Source organism: Colossoma macropomum, unplaced genomic scaffold (assembly GCF_904425465.1).
Source record: "Colossoma macropomum unplaced genomic scaffold, Colossoma_macropomum, whole genome shotgun sequence".
Classification (NCBI taxonomy): Eukaryota; Metazoa; Chordata; class Actinopteri; order Characiformes; family Serrasalmidae; genus Colossoma; species Colossoma macropomum.
Window position 1 is genome coordinate 4,274,512 of NW_023494809.1, and position 24,635 is coordinate 4,299,146.

The 24,635-nt window shown below is 38.8% G+C and overlaps 1 protein-coding gene across 1 annotated transcript in view; it reads right to left on the reverse strand.

Annotated features, from left to right (window-relative positions):
- Positions 1-24,635, reverse strand: part of LOC118798505 (regulating synaptic membrane exocytosis protein 2-like) — an 81,675-nt gene that overhangs the window by 23,377 nt on the left and 33,663 nt on the right. Inside the window, exons 2-3 of the mRNA XM_036557883.1 lie at positions 9,380-9,590; positions 7,721-7,732 (exon numbers count right to left, since the gene is read on the reverse strand). Of these exons, the coding sequence (XP_036413776.1) occupies positions 7,721-7,732; positions 9,380-9,590 (223 nt within the window). The remainder of the gene's footprint in view (positions 1-7,720; positions 7,733-9,379; positions 9,591-24,635) is intronic.

A 24,635-nucleotide genomic window follows, 5' to 3' on the forward strand; every position in this document is an offset into this window, starting at 1 on the left:
GGAATTTATTTAAAACAATTAGCTACATTTATTTTTTAGCTTTTAAGAACCGTCTAAAACATAAATGAAATAGTTTAGAAACTAAAAGGTACGGTCATTTAATGAATACCAACTGAACAGCACCTCATAAAACATCTTCTAAAGGTTAACGTAACTTTCACTGCAACTACCAAACAAGGCTTTTATCAAGGCAGAGCACAAGAACATTCATCAAAACAACCACGATTTAGATAAAAATACTGAACCTCTTGTCATCTTGTTTATTCAGGACATGATCTACTTAGCTAGAGGGTGAAAATGGACAGTGCTTAATTGGTTCTGATTTTATATATACAGATATCTAATACTCAGTGAATGATTGACATTATTATGCTAGTGAGCTCCGTATTAATCATTACTTCCTCAACTTTTACATCCTGGAACAGCGTTTCATCCCATTTCGATCCCTTGTTATATGTATATATTGTCATCTTTCACCACATTGTAGTGTGTAATGACTTTCTGGTTGACGCAAAATGCTCAGATCTAGCAAAACTTACCGAGTCAGAACTGTTCACAGTGATGATAATAGACATCGGAAGTGTTTAAAGGTGCAGTCTGTAAGATTTAGGGGGATCTATTAGCAGAATTTGAATATAGTATACAAAACTACGTTTTCATTAGTGTATAACCATCTGTAACTACGAATCGTTGTGTTTTCGTTAGCTTAGAATGAGCCTTTCATATCTACATAGGGAAAGGCTTCTCTTCCAACAGAGACCTCCATGTTTCTACAGTAGCCCAGAACAGACAAACTAAACTGGCTCTAGAGAGTTTTTACGTTTAAGCAGCTTGAATTCGGTACCGGTTGGAAGACGCAGAAGAAGGAAGAAGAAGAATCAGTGGTAGCTGCCGGTGCTGGTTAACCACATTGTGTTGTGAGACGTCTGAGACCCCCAATTTTGACAAATGGAGGATCTTATTTATTATTTAGCATAAGATAAAGCAGGAGATGGTGAATCCTCGTCGTCAAAGAAGTAAAAACTATTACACATTTGGAAAGGGAGGAGTGAGGAAGGGCTATATAGTTAGATGCCACTAAATCTTACACACTGCACCTTTAATGCATCCAAAAGCTCATTCACTGATCATTATTACATGAAAGGGTTATGAATATGCTGCCTGATGCCTAAGACACTGCTCATCACAGTGTTGAGAAGGTTTTTGTCTAAAACTGCATTTTTAAAAATCTAGGTACATGTGTACAGATATATATATATATATATATGCTCTCCATTTTTATATGTATGTACATCAAACCACTCTGAATGACTTTGTTCACAATCAGGCAAAATGTTTTGAACAATGGGTGGAATCAGCACCCTAAAACACATTCCCGTGTCCCTGCACAGAAACAGGCCTACTACACCTGAGTAGGCCACAGCCTGTAATTGGTGCTGTTTCACTCAGTCCAAAGCTTGGATGTCAGTGAAAAGAAGAGTGTTGAAATCTCTTCCTTTTTTTCCGTCAGCGTTTTTCTGTTCTTCCCCATCACACAGAAAGCCACGCTGAAAGAGATCGTGTTGTCTGAGACAGCATGAATATTTACAGGTGCAGCAAGCAGAGCTGTTGGACTCGGCACCCTGGGAACACGATAGCTGAGCTCTGGGAAATCTACATGAGGCAACGTCTGTGTGCAAACATGACTAAGGGTTTGGTCAGACGGACCACATATCGACTTAAAGTTCTGACTATTTCTTTATTTTTCTAGTAGTTCATTTGTTTATTTGTTTGTTTATTTACCCATTTACATGTTTACTTCTGTCTTTACTTGTGTCTGAAATTAGGCCTATATTTAATAATACAGAATACAAAAATTCCATATGCAAATTAAAGGGGAATTCCATCGATTTTCCAGCGTAATGAAATTGTCAGGATGTTAACAAAGTCATTCAGAGTGGTCTGATGGGAAATGTGCCCAGAGAAACGTCCAGTGAAACACAGTCACAGTCAGAATAGCTCACAGTGGTGGTGATAGGAACCAGACGTGCAAAGAATTTGATGCTTCTGAAAGCTAAATTACAGAAGGTTATTACACAAAATAGCTAGGAATATGCTGCCTGATTCCTGAGACATTGTTGTACAATAGTTTTGAGATAATCTTTTGGCTTAAAACATACTTTTTAAAGGCTTTTCATGGCGGAGAGGTAAATGCAGGCTGTTGTAAGGCAAAATAGTTCCCGAAGAAAACTTATTTTCTAGATTATATAGACACATATGTCTAAAAAGACTTGTGACACCTACTTCACTGTACGGGTGTATAGACATTTTGTCAAATTACTGTCAGGTGGATTGCCCAGACACCGTCCAGCCTTAGTCAAGGGATCTGATGGGCAGCACAGAACAGCTGGTCACCTTCTACTGTTCAGCAACCCTATCCACAACCTGTTTCACTGGGCAGCCTCTGAATTCCGCAACCGAACACACTGGGCGCCATGCAGCAGACGTGCAGACACCATGGCTCTCCAGACACTTGAGTACCAGAGAACTGAGGAACCAGAGATGACTTGGAACTTCCGCCCAGGCAAGAGAAATGACCTCGCCGACCCAACAACTAAAGAAGGCGGCCAAGACGCAAAACACAGCAAAACAAACATTAAGACTAAACCAACACATATCACAGAAACACGGCTCACAGAAAGATGCTGTAACAAACTGTACAGCCCAGAAACCCAGAAGACACAATTAAAAACAAAAAATACAAGACAGAATCCTGAAGAACATTGTAGCTCACGGAAAGGCTTTGAGAGTAGGCTCATGCCATGCTAATAAGGGCATAAATACAACGGTAAACTGCTTAATAGGGAATTCCACCAATTTCTCAAAATTTATGCATAATTAAATCATTGTCATTCAGAGTAGCTTGATGTAAAATGGTGCACTGTAAAGAAACTTATCGATTCACGATATATTTATATTAGTGGTAACAGGAACCAGGGGTCATGGTGTTTACAATGCAACTATAGCAGTTTTATTTACTATCCAAAATGCTGAGTGAACCTACACAGGTCTTCTGAGTATTTTTTATAAAATGAAATGTAATGTTGATGATAAAATAGTGGTAATGCATGTAGACCATGAATTAATGTTTTAGACCAAAACATTCTCAAAACTATAATAAAGCAATGTCTCAGACATTGGGCAACATATTCCTAATCATTTTGTGTAAACTCCTCACGTCTGGTTTCTATCACCACCACTGTGAACAATTCTGACTCTGTCAATTTCTCTACAATGGACCATTTCACACCAACCCACTCTGAATGACTTCGTTTACATCTTAACCATTTAATTATGTGGTAAGTTTAAAATGCAGCATAAGTAAAAGCCAATCCCCTCCAACTAAGCTTCGACACAAACCCACTTCAAGCTGGAAAATTAGCTCCTTTTCTTATCTAATCAAACAGTTTTACAGCAAGTTTACACACAGTATATGTTCATTGCAAAAAAAATCACAAGTTGTTCCCTGTCACACATCCCTCCAACAGGGACTTCAGTTCCCATAATCCCTCGGATGATCATGTGACTCTTTCTGCTCAACACACCTGTTCTGTTAGTCATGTGATCTATTTAGTTAGCTTTATAAGCCTGGGCTTTAGCTTAGAAACTTTGTGAGGTATTGATGCTGTTACCAGAGTTACTGAGCGTTTCACTGTGCATTCCGGTTTGTTTTTCCTGTTGATTGACCACTGCCTGTTTGTTATGTCTCCGCTTTTCTGCCTTATGCCTTTGACTCTGTTATGATGCTGTTTTGCTGGTTTTGGATTGTTTTGGACTTCAACTTTTTATTGACGACTTCCGAGCCCCCTCAAACTAGTAAAGCCCCTTCAACTTTTACAGTCCACATGCGTCTTCATTCTGTCCTGTTACATTACCTCTGTCTCAGAGAAGAGTTTCCTTCAGTCACCGTTACTACAGTGCAGGAGTTGCTCTGCAACTATCATGGTTGGATAGTAATGAATACATATAACACCATTATGTAATTAGGATGCAAAAAATGGTAACTGTATTCCATTACTATTGCAGAAAAAAGACAGTTATCAGATTATAGGTACATTATAAAAGCGTGGGAAAGAGATAATTAAGCTGTGGCCATGACTTACTAAGGCGTGGGAATGAGATCCTAATGTGTGGCCACGACTTAGTAAGGCGTGATCTCATTCCCACGCCTTACTAAGTCGTGGCCACACATTAGGATCTCATTAGTAAGTCGTGGCCATGCATTATTTTTATTTATACAGGATGTCACCAGCAGGGCTCCGTAGCAGCTATTTTTCCAAGGATATTTGAATCAGGTGTTTATCCTGATTTGCCATATTACCTGTTTCTACAGCAGAAAACTGTTCTGAGTCCTTTATTAACCATGGTTGCTCCATTAAATTCTACAGCTGACTGGATATAAATTAAACTTTTTGAAGTGAGCTAATATTACCTAATAATTCCAAAATATGAAAAGAGAGAAAAGTCTTGTGAGCAGGAAAGTTAGTTTCATTTTTTCAAATTAACAATTTCTTTCTTCAAAAACCTTTGAGTGATGGGAGCAAAATGTTAATATGTGTAAATTATCATTATTTCTAACTAAAAACATCATCTCCCACTTTGTTTTCATGTGAAACTGTTCCTGTTTAAATTTGCAGGACACTTTTGTATGGGCTGCTGAAACTGTGGAGAGTTAAGAGAGTGTCTACACGATGCACTAATATGAAGCCTTATGAGCCGGTACAGGCCTTAAGCAGATAAACCACAGATGATGCCTAGTCAGAGGTTTTAGAATGGCCTCTATTTGGAATTATTGTTAATGAACTTGTGCCTGTTTTCTCTGCTCATGAGCACACTCGAACTCCAACAATGTATACTGAGCAAATTTGTCATCTTTATGTTAGAAATATTTTCGTATATTGCTCCACTTAGATTAGTCCATTTCGCTAAATATGAGATCAGCAACTGTCGGTCTTAGGGACAATATCAGCTGCTCCACACTTATTTTGAATAGCCGATTCCCGAATGGAAGTACTTAGGCTGAAATAAAAGAGATTCCCAACCTCATCTAAACAGGCCAGACTTGATTTTCATTCAGGAACAACTCTAAAATATTTATAGTTTATTTGTGAAGATTTTATTTCAAAGCAACTGTTTCTACTGGCTAGTTTCTAGATTTTCAAACAGAATCAGCCAGTCACAATTTTAATAAAGCCCAACTGGCTGGGTCTTGTTCAAAAGCAGGGACAGTGGGATAGCTTTAAGTGATGTTTGGATGATGTCTTTCTGAATAACGTATTGAAAAGGACTACTGGGTTTTCTGTTGTATAGTTAGTATAATCAGGTTTTACAGGGCAATGCAGAGGTAATGAGTAGTGAGGTTACTTTTCTCAGGAATCTTTAAATAAAGTAACCCCATTACATTTTGACAGAAGTAACTTTTAATGGATTGTCTTATTTGAGTAACTACAAGCTATGAGTGAGAAATACTTTATATTGAATTATAGCATGCCTTTGTCTTCACTGGTCATAACTGTGACTCCTCTGTTGTATATTCTACCATAATACTGCTGCAATTTATATTTAAATAAGGATTTATCAGAATTGAGCCTTGTAACAATGGAGGATAACAGAAAGTGTTGATAGTAAAAAATGACACACTATTCTATTACATCTAATGCTGCACTATACACTACAGGACAATATATAGTTTGCTGTACCCCGATTAGTTAAATTAAAGACTCCAGGGCTGTGCAAGATGAGTTTGTAGGGAAACACCATAAGCCAGGAACACGGCCAGTATGTGACAGGGAACACTCCCGCTGACCTCGCCTCTGACGTTCACTACAGCTGCACCATCTGGACCGAGCAGAACCCGACACTGCGGCTATTATCGCCCAGCACAAAGAGGCTGGCCCCATGCCAGAGCACCACCATGAGTTTCTACAACAGTAACACCACTGTACTCCACCATCATACTGCTGCTCTGTAAATACAAACAGGCTCACTGTATTCTACCATCATACTGCTGCACTGTAAATCCATATAGACTCACTGTATTCTACCATCATACTGCTGCACTGTAAATCCATATAGACTCACTGTATTCCACCATCATACTGCTGTACTGTAAATCCATATAGACTCACTGTATTCTACCATCATACTGCTGCACTGTAAAGCCATATAGACTCACTGCATTCTACCATCATACTGCTGCACTGTAAATCCAAACAGACTCACTGTATTCTACCATCATACTGTTGTTCTGTCTATACAAACATGCTCACTTATTCTGCCATCATACTGCCACACTGTAAATATGAACAGACTAGCTATATTCTACCATAATACACTGTAAATACAGACAGACTCACTGTATTCTACCATCGTACTGCTGCACTGTAAATCCAGACAGACTCACTGTATTCTACCATCATACTGCTGCACTGTAAATCCAAATAGACTCACTGCATTCTACCATCATACAGCTGCTCTGTAAATACAAATCGGCTCACTGTATTCTACCATCATACTGCAAAACTGTAAATACAAATAGAATCACTGTATTCTACCATCGTACAATACAAATAGACTCACTGCATTATCATACCGCTGCACTGTAAATACAAATAGATTCACTGTATTCTACCATCATACTGTTGTTCTGTCAATACAAACACACTAACTGTATTCTACCATCATACTGCAACACTGTAAATATGAACAGACTAGCTATATTCTACCATAAAACACACTCACTCTATTCTGCCATAATACTGCTGCAAGAAACCCCAAAAGCCTAAATATACTGGTGAGTCTAATCAGTACCAATACACCACATTACATCACTTTATTACTAATGTAGCTAGAGTCACTGCATTACATCACAACACCGCTTCAGAAGGCTAATATTATATTACCCACTACGTTACATCACAACACTCATCCAGTGTCGCAAGAGTCACTAATTCACAATACCAGGTGCTGCATTTTGGTCTCATATAGTGTGGATTTGAAAAATGGGGAGATTTAAACCAGAAGACATATGTATGGTATAGATTTTGGTTTGTGTTATAAAACAGAATATCATAGGCAGGTAGATCGTTCTGTCACGAAGATTTCAATGGTGAAACACTTGATCCAGAACACATAGTTCCTCCCTCGATACAGAACGAGGCCTGCGCTAATGCTTGTGCTGCCCCATTTTAAACAAGGGACAAAAACATTAGAACAAGAGTGGCACGGTCTGTTGCTTCTGAGCACAGAATAAGAGGATCTCAAGCAGTGTTTTTCCCCAACATCTGTTCTACCATGTACTATTCTACCATGATGTATTGAACACTTGCTTCTGAAAAAAATTTGACATGGAAATGGAGCAATGAAACAAATGTGACATTGATAATATCTCTGGATACAATGTGGCAATAATAACCAAGAAACTGTTCAGAAATAATAGCTAATAAAGGGTAAGTTTGACCAAATATGCTAACAACGAATGAAAGCTAGGCCTACTTAGCAAAAGATGATGCTGACTAAATTTCATTCACTGTTAGCAGCATTAGCACAGTTGGCCAAACTATCCCTTTCCATTTCCATCACATATCCTTCATCTATGTCCTAGACACTTTAATTTCCCCACACGACCGTGGCATAATCTGTTGTGGTAGGCTACAGAAAAAGAAAGAAAAAAGATGCTAACCACTTTGTCCTCCTGTTGTGATTCCACAGGGGGGGAGAAAAGGAGAGAAAAGAGAGGGGAAGGACTGTGAGTGACATTAAGACACACACATACACACCTACACACTGTTGTTTCAGTGCCTTCGGCCTTCTGACCAACAGCCCATGATTCAAAACCAGCAGCAAATTCCAGCTTATAAACACATTAAGAAGAACAGTTCAGTCAATAATGCTAATGTTGCTAACACTGGATGAAAGCCAAGAGTCACTAATTAGCTTTATGAAAATGACATAGTGGCCACTAGATTCCATTCACTGTTAGCAAAATTAGCACGTTTGGTCGAGCTGTTTAAAGTTTAGATAGAACAAACATCAGTGTCCTCAAGCCAAGACATGTTAAGGTCAGAGAAAGAGGCAGCGTCGCCCTCTTGTGGTCATTAAACTAACTGCACTGGCTTGAGTTGCCCCCAACTTCCACTATCTGACTTCAACCCAAGTGAGCAGCCGAGAAAAGGCGTCTTTCGTCAAAGTCTCCTGTGTCTTAATCCAAATGTAAGTCCAGGCATGTTTGTACTCATCCAATGAGTTAATGAGTTCAGTGCACTGAGATAAGAAGAAGTGCCAGATCAGAAATGGAAGACAACAAATATGAAAACAATAGGAATGCCTTTTCTTTCATCAGGACTTCAGGGCTGCAGGCCTGAGGTGAAAAAGGGAGGAGCACGAAAACACTGATGACTATACACTCATCAAGTAATGGACTACACTTGCAGTGCATATATTAGCTGTTCACCAAAGTTTGCATTGTTGAGATCATCTTAACTATTGGAGAAAATGGTTAAAGGGGCATTCCGGCCTTAGATTTCCATTTAATATGTTATTTGCTATTTTATGTAGTATGGTAGGGCAGTACTGCACTCTTAAGCCTCATTGGTTTGACAGAATCCACAGTTTTGTATCATCCATCAGTGTTTTCTCACTACAATGCCCAGCATGCATTGGGTAAATACGCATGCTTGGTATTGTGGTATTGTAGCACACAATCAATGGGATTCAACAAATCTTGACTGCTGGCAATCGATCTAGAGGCTAATTAATAAATCTGTGTTGCTAGCAAGTGCTAATACACATATATATATATATGTATATATATATATATATATATATACATATATATATATATATACTGCTGCAGCACTGCTGTAAGAAGTGAGCAGGCATGTTTACGACAGTCAAAAGCAACAGGTGAAGTGTTTTTTTTTTTTTTGGCCGGATTGTCCTTTTAGACTGACTCTTGCTTACCATTTAGTGGTACAATGGTAAAATCAAACTTGTTGAATGATTAAATTACCTACTTAAGCAAAGTCATATCCAAAAGTTCTTATCCTAAATTTGCTGTCATGAAGTGCCTGTAATGTTACATTCACACTGAATATTCAAGAAATGTCTGCTATCGCCAGATTAGCACAAGGGACTGTATGTCGCAGTACAGTCAGGTGCAAATGCCTGATTCCAGCCTAGAAAACTGTTTATCCTCAATATTTATTGTGTTACTCTTTACCTGTATTAATTCTAATGCTGGTGTTTTTCTCAACACTCATTTCTTAGATAAATATACTATTTTTCTCAGGCAGCCTGAGGGAAAAGCCATTAGCATTAACACTAGCAGGCCCGGTCGTACCTTGTTGGAGCGGAGTGACACCCGTCCCCCGCAGCGGGCGCAGAACTTGGTTTGGCAATACGAACAGAGGTGGCCGCAGCCATCGGCAAACTTGGTCTTGTGGCAAATTCCGCAGGTGGGCGCCTCGCCCTTCTGCTCCGGGGCAGTCTGGGCCTCGTCCGCCATCTTCTTCACCTGGTCCTTATACGACTCGAACTGCTGGTGCAACTTCCTGCAGGAAACCAGACACAACATATCAGAATACAGCAAGAGGAACACAAATCAGCACCGTCATGTCATAATTTAGTCCTTTCGATCATAGTTCAATCAACTGAAAACAACAGCTGCACTTTACACTGTGTGAACAATTCACAGCAAATGGACCAACTGAAACACTTGGGTAAAAAATGTAGATGAACATACACCTTTTTCTTTTCTTACAAAGTCACCATTCCAGAAATACTTGTTTTGTTATAACAGAGATCAAACACAGGCTCAAAAACTTAGTGATACTGAAGAATTTTAAATTAAAAATACATTAGGTATATACGCTGTAATATATGTGTAATACAGTATGTACTGTTCAGAAGTTTGGAATGGCTTGTCATATTCATAGGTGTTTATTTACAAAAATAACTCTATACAGTACTTTAAGCTAGACAAAAGATAAAATGTGGTCTGTGCAAAAGTTATATATTATGATTTATTTTTCCCATAAAAACTCGGGCACCAAAATTGGGCACCAAAATTTGCAAAAAATATTTACGTTTTCTCCCGGTAGAGGATAAGTGGATGTGAACTTTATTTGTACACTGAAAATCAATTAAACATACATATGAGTGTGTGTGTGTGTGTGTGTGTGTGTGTGGGTGTGTTTGTGTGTATGAGTGTTTGTGCGTAAAAATTATACATATATATACATATATATATATATATATATATACACACACATATACACCATCAGAGCCATTCCCTCAGATTAAAACCACTCCTTTACTACTACTAGGCGGGGTTTGGCGGAGTGCCAAGCAGTGGTCGAACTTAATTCTACTTTCTCAGGTTCCTCATCGTTTAATGAATCATTTGCGCCTGTGCTTCTATTTCAGGGCCAGCCGTAAGCTAACACCAGCCGCATTCACAGTCCAAAGCACCACCCGCTCGTGTGCAAACGCTGCATTCGCATGGCGGCAAAACGTAATGATGCTCTCTACGTTACAAAATGCTTCTCATGTTCTAGTGTCAGCTAAACAATACAGCAGCAATGACGAAGCAATACTTTAAAAGCTTGTTCAAAGGAACAGCTTGGTGAAAAATCTAATTTACTCACTTTTCCCATTTACTAAAAAAAAAATAACGATAGCCAAAACGAGATCTTTTACTTAGTTTTGCCACAACATGTGAACACATTTGTTGAGTTTGACCCTTCAAACTCTCCATAGTTCCATCCTTCCTGCAATGCCAATGCAATCCAGCCACTGCAATGCCATGAATGTATCACCTAAGGATGTTGAGTCGGAAATATAATTTATAAGCAAAATACACCGTTGACGCCACCAATATCAGTAATATCAGTCACATTAGCATTGGAGGACACATTCAGCAGGCTAAACTGATCCAATCTATGGGCCTATTTATTATAAAATGTTCACACAATTTAAAAAGCAGCAGGTGGTTTCAAAAAAGGAAAGACATTTAATGTCTTTAATTTGTGACAATTTAGAAATTTAGAGATGGAAAATACTGAACTACAATCATTTTGTCACTGACAGCTGCTTCATTAAAAGTTAATTTGTAGAATGTCTGACATCTGTGCTTGATAATGAGTTTGAGCCAATCAGATGCGCTGTTGGTAGGGTGGGTCCAAATAGCCCTACTAGGCAGAAACCCAACATTTCTGCAGTTTCTTTTGATATCATCACTATTATTCCTGGTATGATCAGTGGTAAAAATAAAGGAGTAGGCGTGTCCCAAGACTGGCAATATAAAAGCGAGCGCACTTTGTAGTGCACTACATAGGGAGCAGGGAGCCACTTCAGTGTCAGAGAGTCTACTCTTCTCATTGATTGTGGAACCTTGCATTGACCCAGCAGGAGTCAGTGCTCCAGGGTCAGCGGTCAGAGTTCGAGGGCCAGCCAGTATGTCTGCAACGCTACCTTCGTGCCCGCGTGACGCACATGCATTTTGTATGGCACCTGTCAATCAGCCGCCACCGTGGAAACCGAAGCTTGCGGCGAGCTCCGTAATCTGCCGATTAGGGCAGTTTTGGCCCCTACATCTGCCCCTGCAACATGCATTAGTGGGCTGAATTATTGAGCACCTGTATCTATTTACCGTGTGAACATACTTGGGTGTTAACCAGGAGAGATCAGACCTGCTCTAGACAGAAGCATTTTCATACAGCTGACCACGTGACCAGCTCAACACTGGAGTAAGCGCAGAAAATACTTCAGTGGAGTGAAGCCCAGCAATGTTCATCACTGCAACACATATGTACTCGTACAGTGCCAGAACATTTAAGCCATAACCTTTGATAAACTTCTTCTTTAGGTTCATATTCATAATTCATAAAATGTTTAACAAAATTATATTTGTTTGAAAAATACTTTTAGCACATCAGACTGATGATGGAGAAAGTCTGGAGAAGAATTCCAACCAAACTGCAGGAAAGGTATTATAGAAGTCATCAAAATCTGCTGTTTTTCTTACACTGATGTTGCTGAGCTCGTGTTCACTGATGAAGTCATGAACTCAGAAGCACACAAAGGCATTTTGGATGTCAACCTACAAAAGTCTGCAGAGAATCCACTCAAATAATAAATATATTAAATACATCAGCTGCACTTTAAAAGAATGCCAGACCAGAAAGAAAATGACATGGTCATGGTTTGTTTACAATAAATGTCACTTGGTTTGACATTTTGGCCGTTCACACAGCAGGTAAAAGTGTCCCAAATCTGATTTTCTCCCCAAATCTGATTTTTTTGTTTGATTGTTCAGACTATCTTTTAAATGTGCTCTGTATGCGACATCAGTCTGAACAGATCAGCTCCTAAACTGACCGCATGCTCAAAAGAACAGTGCTTCACATTGCTTCACGTGGCTCATCCTGAGGTAAACAATCATGACTGCCAATGAACGCCAGTCTCTCCCTGGAGGGTTCAGCTTCACGTTCGCCAGCATCACAGGAGCCATCATGAAGCTTCACTGACTGACTGCTGGGCTCATCACCCAGAATGTGTTCGAGCTCCTTTTTTGTGTCCTCGGATTCTTTAAACTTTGCTTTCAGACCTTTAACTGCTCTTTGACGCTGCAGCCTCGTTCTCCTACAGCCGTGTTCGGCCATTTCTTATCAAAAAAGTTTTGATAAGTCTCTTCTAATTTTTTGGTACTGATTTTCTGAGTGAAAATAAGTTAGCACATCATCTACTAAAGGAGATTCTCACTGTACGATGCTGTGCAACCCTCACCTGCATGAACTGACCATCCTGTTGATACTGAATCACATCCATTCCTTAACCTGCTTTTCCCCTTTTCTGTATTTTAATATTTTATATTAATGTTAAACCCATATTCTCTGTTCATACTGCTCTTTTGTTATTGTTTGTTATCCAGTGTCGACCAGAAGAGGACGAGTTCCCCTTTTCAGTCTTGGTTCCTCTCAAGGCACATCTACGATAATTCTATCGTCTGCTAGTGTCCCTATGGGACTCTAGTAGCTTGTTAGCGGAAAGTTAAGGATGACTCACATGGACATTTGAAGCTTGTAAAAGACATTCCTTGTTTTACTTGTGACATATTAGCATATTTATATATGTTTCACAGTGACTCAGTAGAGACCTCTAGTAGTAGTACTGTAATACTTGCAGAGTTTAAATACGAGCATCATTTTATTGAATAAAAATGAACAAAAAATTACAGACGTATTCCCAGAAAACTACTCTGAAGGCCTGAAAGGCCCTGAGGGTTCACTTCTGGTAAATGCAGCACAAAGGGGAACAAATAACTGTTACGGAGGTAACTAATGGCAGACATTTACTGTGTATCCGAATGGGCACTGGACATTTTCAGCTGCTAGCTAAGTGCATAACATCATACATAAGCACAGTTTTAGAAAATGGCTGTACCTCTTAATTTATAAACCAACTATAAACCAAAAGACTTTAAGAGGTTTAAGTTATAAACTGACTTATCTGCAATAGTCCATCAAAAATACAGTTTCATTATTGTATTGTGATTTCACTGATGGACATATATAGTGAAAATATGGGAAATATGAGGTATTGAGGTATAGACAATCATCTGGTGCAATGCTGGACTTCATGCAATCATTGAAAGCTGACCAGTCTGACCTGTTAAGTTAGAGTTACGTTCATGACATGCATTTAAAAAAACATGATTTCAGAGTCTGGCCGAGAGTCACCTAGGGTCGTCTGTCATCATAAATGTCTGCCACTAACTCCTCGTCAGCTCTCTATAGCCTGACCTCCTGTCCCACTGACCTACCCTTTTGGATTATTCTCGCACAGCAACAATGGAATCCACTCAGCACCCCTGATGGACTGATCCAGTAGCTTCAGGTGTGCAAAACATTTTCACCCAAGAACACACTCTTCATCTTCAACACACGATCCACAAGAAGTCAATCAATTTTTCCTGGATTGTAGAAGTAAACCAGGATTTACAGACCACATCATACGTCTTTACTTACTGACGTCACAGCACAGGCCCAGAATAAAAGTCTGTCTCAATATTTAGGTCTCAACTGCAAAGTCTACATTATACATGACAATTATATACATGACAATAGTAGATAATTCATTCACATCCTCGGAAGACACGTCCTTAACAAAGTTTTGACTGAGTTTCTTTTAACTCCCTTTTAATGCGCTTTCAATCCTCAGATTCACACAACCCCCATTACAAAAGGTTTTTCCACATGCGGATGCTATTACACATTTCCACCAGAGAGGTCTCCAAATCCCCAAAAGTGACATAGTGTAGCTTTAAAATCAGCAAATAGCTAGAAGTTGTGCACTAAAATTTATAGAAAATGTCATATTTAAATCTGTTCCCTGTAGAGGATTTGTGTTTATTGTCACTAAGAAAATCAACAAAACATGTCATTTGACAGGAGAGTTTTACATTCTTTATGTCAGAATTTTAATCAAACCAAATCTAGCCTGAAAACATTCTTCCACCAAATAAACCAAATAAAACTCCAAACTTTTAAAGCCAGCGCCTGTTTAAGTTAACCTGAAATCAAAACTGACCTTTTTTACTTAATTGGCTCTTATTGCTGGTTAAATTAAGCACGATTCATGAAATCATAACATTATAAATACAAAACTCTTTATTTTCCTGTAATCTTCCATCAAAATTTACTTATTTTTCTCCTTGCCTTTAAAACAGCATATCGGGGCTCCCGAGTGGTGCAAGTATTTAAGTGTTGGCCCTATCATCAGGTCATATCATCATCGCATGCTCCATCCCTGGTGATGCTACATGGATGGCCGGGCTACATCAGATTCAAGACGGAACAATTGGCCTCATCATCTTATGACTTTTGGCTACCTCAGGTCACCTTACAGCACTAAATACACCGAAACCCTTCAAATCATACTCCCGACACATGCCCACCTATGCCACGCCCATCACTTCACACCCTGTCCACAACACACTCCATCCTGACCCCAGAGCGACTCTGGGCCCAACGAACAGCGGGCAGGCAGGCGGGTGCCTCAGGCCTGGAGGGGCTCCAGCAGACCTGGCAGCAGGCAGTGGGTCAGATAGCATGGCGGCCAGCTGCGACACACGGCTCACATGAAACCATACGCTGCTGTCTCATAACAAACACACAAACCCACCTCATCTCAGCTGACACACTGCCCACATGAAACCATACGCTGCTGCCTCATAAACACATAAACACACCTCACCTCTCAGCTGACGCACTGCAGTCTGGAAACATAAACCAGCAGTCTGATACTGACTTCTCGTATGAGTGACAGGACAGAGGCCAACAGAGCAGACCTTTATGTCACTTCTGTAGGATCATATGTGCTTTCTAGAACACCATATTCTTGCTGTGTAGGGGTGGGAAATTTGATGACGTTTATTGTTATTAAAAAAAAATTGTCAAATATTCTTTTCTGAGCATTTTGTGGACATGGTCAGCACTTCAAAGAGACACATCAGCTGCATGTTTCATTACAAAAGGAGCATTAGAGAGCACGGCTGCTCATTCCTCACTCCTATAACTTCAGAATAACTGTAATAAAGCCACTTTACATTGCTTTTCACGTACTGAATAATCAGCCTTAAACCCTATTTATCAGAACATCGGTAATACAATTTTTACACATCTCTTCAGCGATAAAGCTGTTGCATCTGGATGGCAATAAATTACAAGTTTCTAGTGGGTTGTATTTTCTATGTACCCCGATGTTTGCATCACACCCACACCAAAACTAAAGCGTGATGATCTTGATGATGTATAGCTGCCGTTATAACCAGCCTGTGGGATGCTAAAGCTCTCCCAGTGTTGAGAGGATGGAGGCTACCACCCAGATCTACCACCCTGACCAAGTAAATGGTGGCAAAGCGTCCACTGTTTTGCAATTAATCACTGGAAGTGTTTAATATGGCAAATAGCTGTGGTCAAAAACAGCAGCCAGGACAAACAGAGAGAACAAAACAATCAGATCACCAACTCTGGAGAAAAACAGCAGATGATTCAGCTCATAATTTGATGACCAGAAGCACCATGTGAAACGGTTAATTGTATAGAAACTGACTTGGATTTCTTTACAGTGGTGGTGATAGAAACCAGGGGTCACAATGTCTACAATGTTAATAGCCATATTAGTTACTATCCAAAACGACCTTCCTATGCCTTCTTAGTTTTTACTATGTAATGTTGACAATGGTAACGTAGTGATAAATGTGAAAAACATCAGTTTTGTTTAATGTACTACTTCGCCTGCATGCAGCCCTCTGCCATGAATGGCTTTTTTAAAGAAATGTGTATTTTAAAATCTTATCTCAACTTTGATAAAAGCATCATAATCATTCATAATCACTTGATGTATTAACTTTCTGTGAGGGATGTTTTTGAGGCATTAAACTCTTCAGACGTCTGGTAACTATAACCACCACTGTGAATGTTTCTGACGAAATCTGTACGTTTCTCTAGAAGGGAGCATTTCACACCAAACCACGCTAAATGACTTTGTTTGCATCTTAAAGCTCAATAATGCACACATTTTGGTGGAATTGGACCTTTTGAAGGATTCTGAATTCACATCTTTGTCAGACACCAAGATTCAGGTTTAGGGTTTGCTTGAATTACTTTTAATTAAACTATATTAAAGTCATAAATGCTTCAAACAAGACTGAAATGTGCCAAATATTACGCAAATTCCCTTTCAGTACATCAAGTAAAGTACATTACTGTACAGCAGTCATTTACAAACACAGTTAACAGAAGTCACTTCACATAAATTAATTCAGCTATGCTGTCAAATTCAACTGCCACACTAGGCAGTAGAACTGCCTGCTGGGTAGTGTAGTTTTCACCTGACCAGGCACATGGATGAAGGCATCCGTTTTACTTACGGTTCCGGCTCCTTCGGAGATTCTTTTTGGGGCTCGTTTGGGGACTTTGTCTGCGGCTGGAGAACATTATTCACCAGCTCCGATATCCCGCTAAAGGGACCTTTGAACCACCTGCACAGACAAGCAGGACAACAGCGAGGCTGACCATCACAAAAGGACACACAGAGGGGCTAGAGCGGGCAGCAAAGGGGTCAGAGTGACCGGCACTACTGTAGCTGCACTAGAGCACACACTAATGTGGGGCAGAGAGGAAGGGAACCAGCAGCTACAAAAGAGGAGGCACATCAACAATGCTCACTCCACCAGAGAGAGAGAGAGTGACAGAGAGAGGAAGAGAGAAAGTTGAGAAGAGACAGATTAAAGCGATAGTTCAGAAAATCAAATAATTTCCCAGTTAGCTCAAGTGTGGTTGATCAGCCAAGACGTCTGGTGTTAGCAGTCTGCTTCTATAGTTTGGTACTAGAGCTCAGAGGCCAATGCAGCTAACAAGTAATGGAAGCTTACAGTTAACCAAGCATGATGCCCTAATCCTCACACATTTGCCTCAAAGAGTGCTGAGTTGTTTCAGAATCTCAAATAGAATCGCTTTTGTGGTTTCTGACACTGTACGACACACTGTTCTCTATAAAAATGGTCAAAAGTACAGCACACGGCTAAAAACTGTAGCAGCAGCATCTTGAAACCTGAATTTTGTCTATATTTTTTTAAAACAGTTAAAAAATCACATAACAAGGTCTGTGTAAGATGACTTACAACTCGACTCGATTTGAATCAGGGGCTGCCACTATCAAATATTTTAATTTCTCGAATATTCTATCGAAATATTATCTGAAATATTTAAATATTCTATAAGAAAAAAAAATATTTGCACTACTGCATACATTGTACTCATTTGTTGTGCTTTCTAATAAAACTGAGCTGAAATACTAGATAGATACTAGAAGATAATAAAAAACATCACCGATAAATAATTATAAACAGGTTCACGGCCCTTTTTGAACAGCGGTGAGTGACGCAAGAAAGCAGAGAAAACAGTGAGTTTTTACCCTGGTGTGGTGTTCAGGTCTGTGGGACCCATTTTCAATGTTTACCAAAAGAAAAAATTATGCTATTTATTATTATTTCAACCTCAGATTTCTTGGCTTTTGCTCATTTTCTGTAAAGAACATATAAAATAACCCATTTTCAGTGTCTTCACTCTGTTCACCCCCCACACAGTTATATTACACCTGTGGTGTTGGGTGAACCCGCGGGGAGCAGAAGTGTGGCGGTGCTGTGTCCTTCACTCTGTTCTCCTCCTACATGGCCTGCTGTTAGTGTGTGTGTGTGTGTGTGCATGTGCTTGTATATGTGTGTGTGTGTGTGTGTGTGTCTGTGTGTGTGTGAGAGAGAGGCTGGACAACATGGACAGGCTGCTGACTGGCTACAGCTGCTAAAGAAGAACCCTACACTGGCCACTTGTGATATTTTAAACATCTGGTATTTTTACATAAACTGTTCTGGCTGCATTGATTTTAAAAAACAAAAATGAGGTGGGTCCACCAGACCACTGAGTATCAGGGCTTTTTGACTTGTTTCAAGAATTAGCCTCTTCGTACATTGTCTTAAGTTAATAATGTTGAAGATACACTGCAAAAAAAAGCCATTCAGAAAAAATTGAAAAATGAGATGTATGACCTTTCTACACTCTCAGAAATGAACTGTCACTGGGGCAGTGCCCCTCTTGTCACTGGGGTGGAACCCTCAAGGGTTCATCTCAGTACCTTTAGTCAGGGAACATAACTGTACCATAATCCACTGAAATTATATGTTCTAAGCTGTACTGACTCCACACACCCCGTCTCGTCTCCAGGCTTTTTATTTTATTGTTCTGTTTTAAAACATTAAATAATGAAAAGGTACAAATGTTAACTTTTCACCTGGAAAAACTTTAAGGTTCTTTAAGGTTCACAATCAGACCTTAATACCACGGTTGTACCTTTGAGGGAACATTTACATTGTTTGTTCCTTGATGAACGAAAAATGTACCTGCACAGAACCTTTATTTCTAACAGTGTACTAAATTAGTTCAGTCTGCATTCCCACAGTAAAAATAATATAAGTATTCATACATTAGATATTTACAAAGATCATGTTGTGATCTACTTAAACTCAATGCATTCATAAAAATAGTATTAAACTAAATATATACAAAATCATCATTTATAGGGTACTTTCTATAGTAAGGTGTCTGTCCCAAACCCTACCCTCTAAATTTCAACTCATAAAAACAATTCCTTTTTTTGTTTTTGTACTTTTTTCTGTTTTTTTCTGCTTTCGATTTCTTTTGAAGTTGTAAAAAAAATTTACATTTATCATGAGTTCAATATTTAAACTAAACTTTATTGAAAAAACACTGTCCCACGTTTTCCCGTCACTGCCGAAACACAAAGAGTTTTAGTCTGTAGACGGAGCCTTATTTTAGCCACACCCCTGCATTTTAGAGCAGGAAGTAAGACTGTATCCCTGTCCCTCGCAACCACATGGTGAGCAGTTAGATCCCATGCAAGCAAAAGTGTCCCAAAGCGTGAAAATCGGCATGTAACTTTAGTAACTGTCACTACTGAAACACATACTTTCTGCAATTAAGTAAACTCTTTTGTGTTTAATGAAAATATTATGATTTTATGTGTGTAACTGTTCAAAGCTGTGTTTGCTAGTCATGTACCAGCTTGCATTTTTAAGTTCTGCTAAAATTGTCACCACCAAAACAGTCACTGCTGAAACATTGCTAGCTAGCTATCTGGAGCATGTAAAGTACATGAAAACTGATATAGTCGATACAGTCTCACAATCTCACAATCACCAGTGAGCCCAGTGTGCTACTGGTGACAAGCTAGCATTTAGCCTGATAGCAAACATTTGTTTCCCCACAAAACAGAACTGCATGGGTCCATAAAATGTCAGTTTCAATGGATTTCCATTTTCAATACTTTATTATTTTATTTATTGAATATTACTAATATTTGTTACAGCCCTGCACTTCGACATGCACATTCCACAATGCTAACTGATGGCTGTAAGCTTCATTACTTGTTCTACACACTAAAAAGGGCTCTTTAGTGAAGAAAGTGGTTCTATATAGAACAATGAACACTCAAAGAACCCTTTGCATGATTAACCTCTTAAAAAGCACTGGCCCGCCAGCAGGCCAGAAATCAATCATGTTGTATATACAGGACTCTATGTGAAGCATTATGGGTCCAATATAGGCAACCAAGGTACCATATTAGAGCTTAAAATCTCCACTTTTCACCCATTTTGCCATGTTTTCTTTAATTACATTAGAAAAATAAATATTTTGTCATAAAAACTTTCATGGCAAGGTATTTTGTGATCAAAATATTTACATTTCAAACGTAATTACAGAAGAAAAATGCAAAATAGGTTAAAAGTAGAGATTTTAAGCTCTGAAATGGTACCTTGGTTGCCTATATTTGACCTGTAATGCTGCAGATACACTCCTGCATATGCATTATGATTGATTTCTGGCCCAACAGGTTCACTACATTAGCCTTGTAGCTCCGGTGCAAAACTATGAAGCAAACTCCAGACCGCGAACATGTCATGGCTGATCGACTCCATCTGGGTTAAGGGAGAAACTGCGAACATTTCATTTTTGGCCAAACTACTCCTTAAAGCACGTAGAGCTGCAGCCAGTGGAATATAGGTTGCATGAAACAACCACATACAGTACGGCCATATGTTACACAGAAACAGAGAGGGATCAAACACGCCATCTCTCTGGAAGTGAAAGATCGGGCCGAGAAGCAGGTAAAGCAGGACGGACGCATCCAGCCTCCGACTGGATGAAGCAAGAGGCCGCCGGCAGCTCTCTTACACAGCCAATAAAGAAAAAAGCATTGACAAACTGTAGCCAGCCAATCACCAGAGAGAGAGGAGAGAAAGAGCTGCCAATCACAGAGGAAGCCACAGAATAAATGAATAAAGAAAAGCACAGTGCACCAATGAGAGGGGAGGGTCAAAGCCTGAAGCACTCTGGGTAAAGAGATACTTACTGCGCTGACTGAGGTTTTGGATCTTCTTTGACCCTAAAAATAAAAATAAGTGACCAACTCAGTGGGGGAGGGGAACACAACAGAAAGACAAAAAAACAATCAGGATAAAAAGAATACTTCAGCGTTTTTAACCCGACCTCTATCTGTCACGTCTATAGTGTATGGTTGATCACCACTGACCATAAAGTCAAGGCGCTTCCCTGTACTTAAAAATGGACAGAAAATATGTGTAATAGGAGCTATTAGGCAGTTTCTGAATTCCCTTAATAAACATTAAATCTGTGACTGTGTAATGCAAATTAGAAACTAAAAACTCTGAAAAGGTACAGTGAAATGTACCATCTCTGAAAGAATGATTTATACAATTTTTAGCTTCAATTTCAGCCTTTTTCAATTTTAAGAGGAAAATGGCCAAAGATATTGACTGAAAGAAAAGATGTACTAGGCCTGCAATGAAGTTTCAAAATCTAAGACTTCACAAATAATTTAACCCCTTTACAGGCTGTTTTATTACAACACCTCTATAACCTAAGAATAGCTCAGCCAGTTTGCACTGAAGTCCCTTGGTATGTGATTAGCCTGGGATTTGAAGTGGCGTAATGTTAATGAAAATGATAAACATTAATTAAAAACACTGTTTGTTCCGGTGGCAGTAGATATACAGTGAAAATGTTGGTGGTGTGGAGCCTTTTCACAGTTTCTACGAGGGAATTTAGATGATGTATCAAGAGGGTAAACAACAACGAGGAACTTCTCCACGACAGGTTTGAGACCACTTGACTACACAGAATACAGCAAAGCCCCAGAAGTTAAAAGGTAAGCCCCTCTTAGCATGCTAGCGCCATCTGTAGTCACATTTTTTTGAAATAACAAAAAACATTCAGAGCCAATATGCAAAGAATTACTAAAAATAATGTTTTTTATTGCCTTGGATGACCAACTGTTCTCTGGAGTTGCAGACATTGGATTCTGTGGCATGTACTGTAGCCTACATACTGTAATCATTTAGTAAGTTTAATTTATGTTTTTATTTATTTGTCAGCTTTTCAGTTTTGGGCCCAAGTAGTCCTGAATTTCAGTTTCGGCCAAGGATTTCCATTTTGCTGCCTCACTAGTTTTGAATAAATGTTCAGTGTTGATGAAACACACCTCTACAGTTGTGCCGTCATTCTGTACTCAGCATCACACCCATGTAAGGAGCCTAAACAGGTTTTCTCTATTGGTAAAAATGAATGCCATAAATGTGTTAATGCTTCCTCTGGTGAACAAAAATGTTCCAAAGCTGATGTTTTGCCATACGGCCAATTTTTTACTCTGAACAGCACTGGATCTTCTGAATTATGAGGTCAGTAAGACCTCCAAATATGATTATTGCTGCAAGCAATCTAACACTGCTGCACGCTGAGCAGACATTATAAGACACACTCCTAAAAAAGATAGTTCTTCATGAGTTCTTTAGTAAAGAAAATGGTTCTATATAGAACCATGAACACTCAAAGAACCCTTTACAAGCTTAAAGGGTTCTTTACATTGTAAAATGGGCCTTCAGCTCGATTGAATATGTGCTGTAAATGGTTCTATATAGAGCCTTTTTGAAAATGGTTCTGTATGGCACTAAGAAGGTTTGTTTTATTGTTATGATGTTAAGCTCGTCATAATCGAAGAATCATTTTGGTGGGTATAGAACCATCTATAGAACCACCAATATAGAACCATCTACAGCACATTCTCCATCAACCTGAAGAGCCATTTAACAGTACAAGGAACATTTTAATCATGCAAAGGGATTTTTTGAGTGTTCATGGTTCTACATAGAACCATTTTCTTTACTAAAGAACCCTTGAAGAATCATCTTTTTTAAGTGTGTGGAATAGAAGCCTACAGTTTGAGTAGCTGGTGTTATATAACAGTGTTGAGGTTTAGTAGTAGATTTATTTTATTTTCATTCGACATCATTTCAGTGTGAAGTGTTAGCTTATATGTAGCATGCATGCAGAATTCTTTGTATTTTGACTGCTAAACAACCTCTGAATTCGGAGAACCTACACCCAGGGGGAAGTGGACTCTCGATAAAGCGGTTTGGATCAGTTCTGTTTACCACAAAGCACGAAAACGCCATTCATTTCTTCCCCATAGAGAAAACCTGCTGAGAGTTTCTACCACACTTAACAAAGCCTGACGCTGAACGTCGAATGATGCACAACTTCAGAGGCTTATTCAGCAACTCCTCAACTGCTCTCTGCTATAAAAACATTTCAAGTTAATGAGTTTTCTGATAAAAATCCTGTCTGTGGTGATCAACGATGTAATACAGTTGCAGCAGACAAGAGTTCAGGCAGAAAACCACTGAAGTCTTCCTTTAAAACAAAAGATCAACATAAACATCGAACATGAACACAAAATAATTACACAAATGTAATAACGATGACATTAGCGTTAAAGATGCAACACAAAACGTACGAAAAGAAGACAGAAATATATCATATCAACATGCAAAACAGATCAGGTGATAATTCGGATCAGGTATAAGTTAAAAAACAAATTAAAATAAGCGCATAAGAAATGCATAAGAACACATAAATGAAATCAGTAACAGGGACATGTAGCTCCCGTCCCTGATGTTCTCCCAACCCTCCTCAAACACTCACATCACTCAAACAGCAAACCTGTCATCACTGCCTGACTGAAATCAACTTAAATTTACCAACATATCGACAACAAGTAGTTGACAGTTTGCCTGATGATAAAGCATATTTGTTTTTCTACTGTCCTCTCTCTCACACTGAGAAATAGAGCACATCAATTAAGCACATCAATTTTTCCATTTAAGTCTAATTAAGTCTATAAAGGCTTCTTGCACCGCAAAAAAAAAGATTCCTTAAACAAAATAACCTTAAATCTAGCCTAAGTGTCTAATATCCCATTATAATATAATTTACTTGACTTATTTCTAGACATTTTTACTTCTTTTACATTCTTTTATTTTGCAAATAAAATAATTATTTAATATTTAAATAATGCTTATTTCAAGAAATACTACAGATAATTTTGCTCTTCTTGCAAGCACATTATCTGCCAATGGAATTAGACACTTTCACCAGATGAAAGTCCTTAAAACGAGTAAAAACGTGTATAGCAATAGTGAATTAATCATCTAATATTCTTACATCTTCAATATGAGAAATATTAGGTATTTACTCCACTTGCCAGCGTAGTTTTGGTTTTTATTGTTTTGTTTTTTTTAAAGAATGTAATATTGTTTTAGCCATTTGATTAATTAAGGGTTCTTAAATAAAGGCAATGGTTCTATTCATAACTATGAGTTCTATATAGAACCTTATCATGCCTAAATGGTTCTATGCGTGGTGAAATGGTTCTTCAGATTGATAGAAAATGTGTCATACATGGTTCTGTACAGAACCTTTTTGAAAATGGCTCTATACAGCACCAATAGGGTTCTTCTATTGTTATAAATTTGACATGATAACAATAGCAGAACCCTATTTGGTGCACTACAGAATCATATAGAACATATTCTCCATCAACCTGAAGAACCATTTTACCATGCAAAGAACCATTGTTTTATACAGAACTCTAAACAGAAC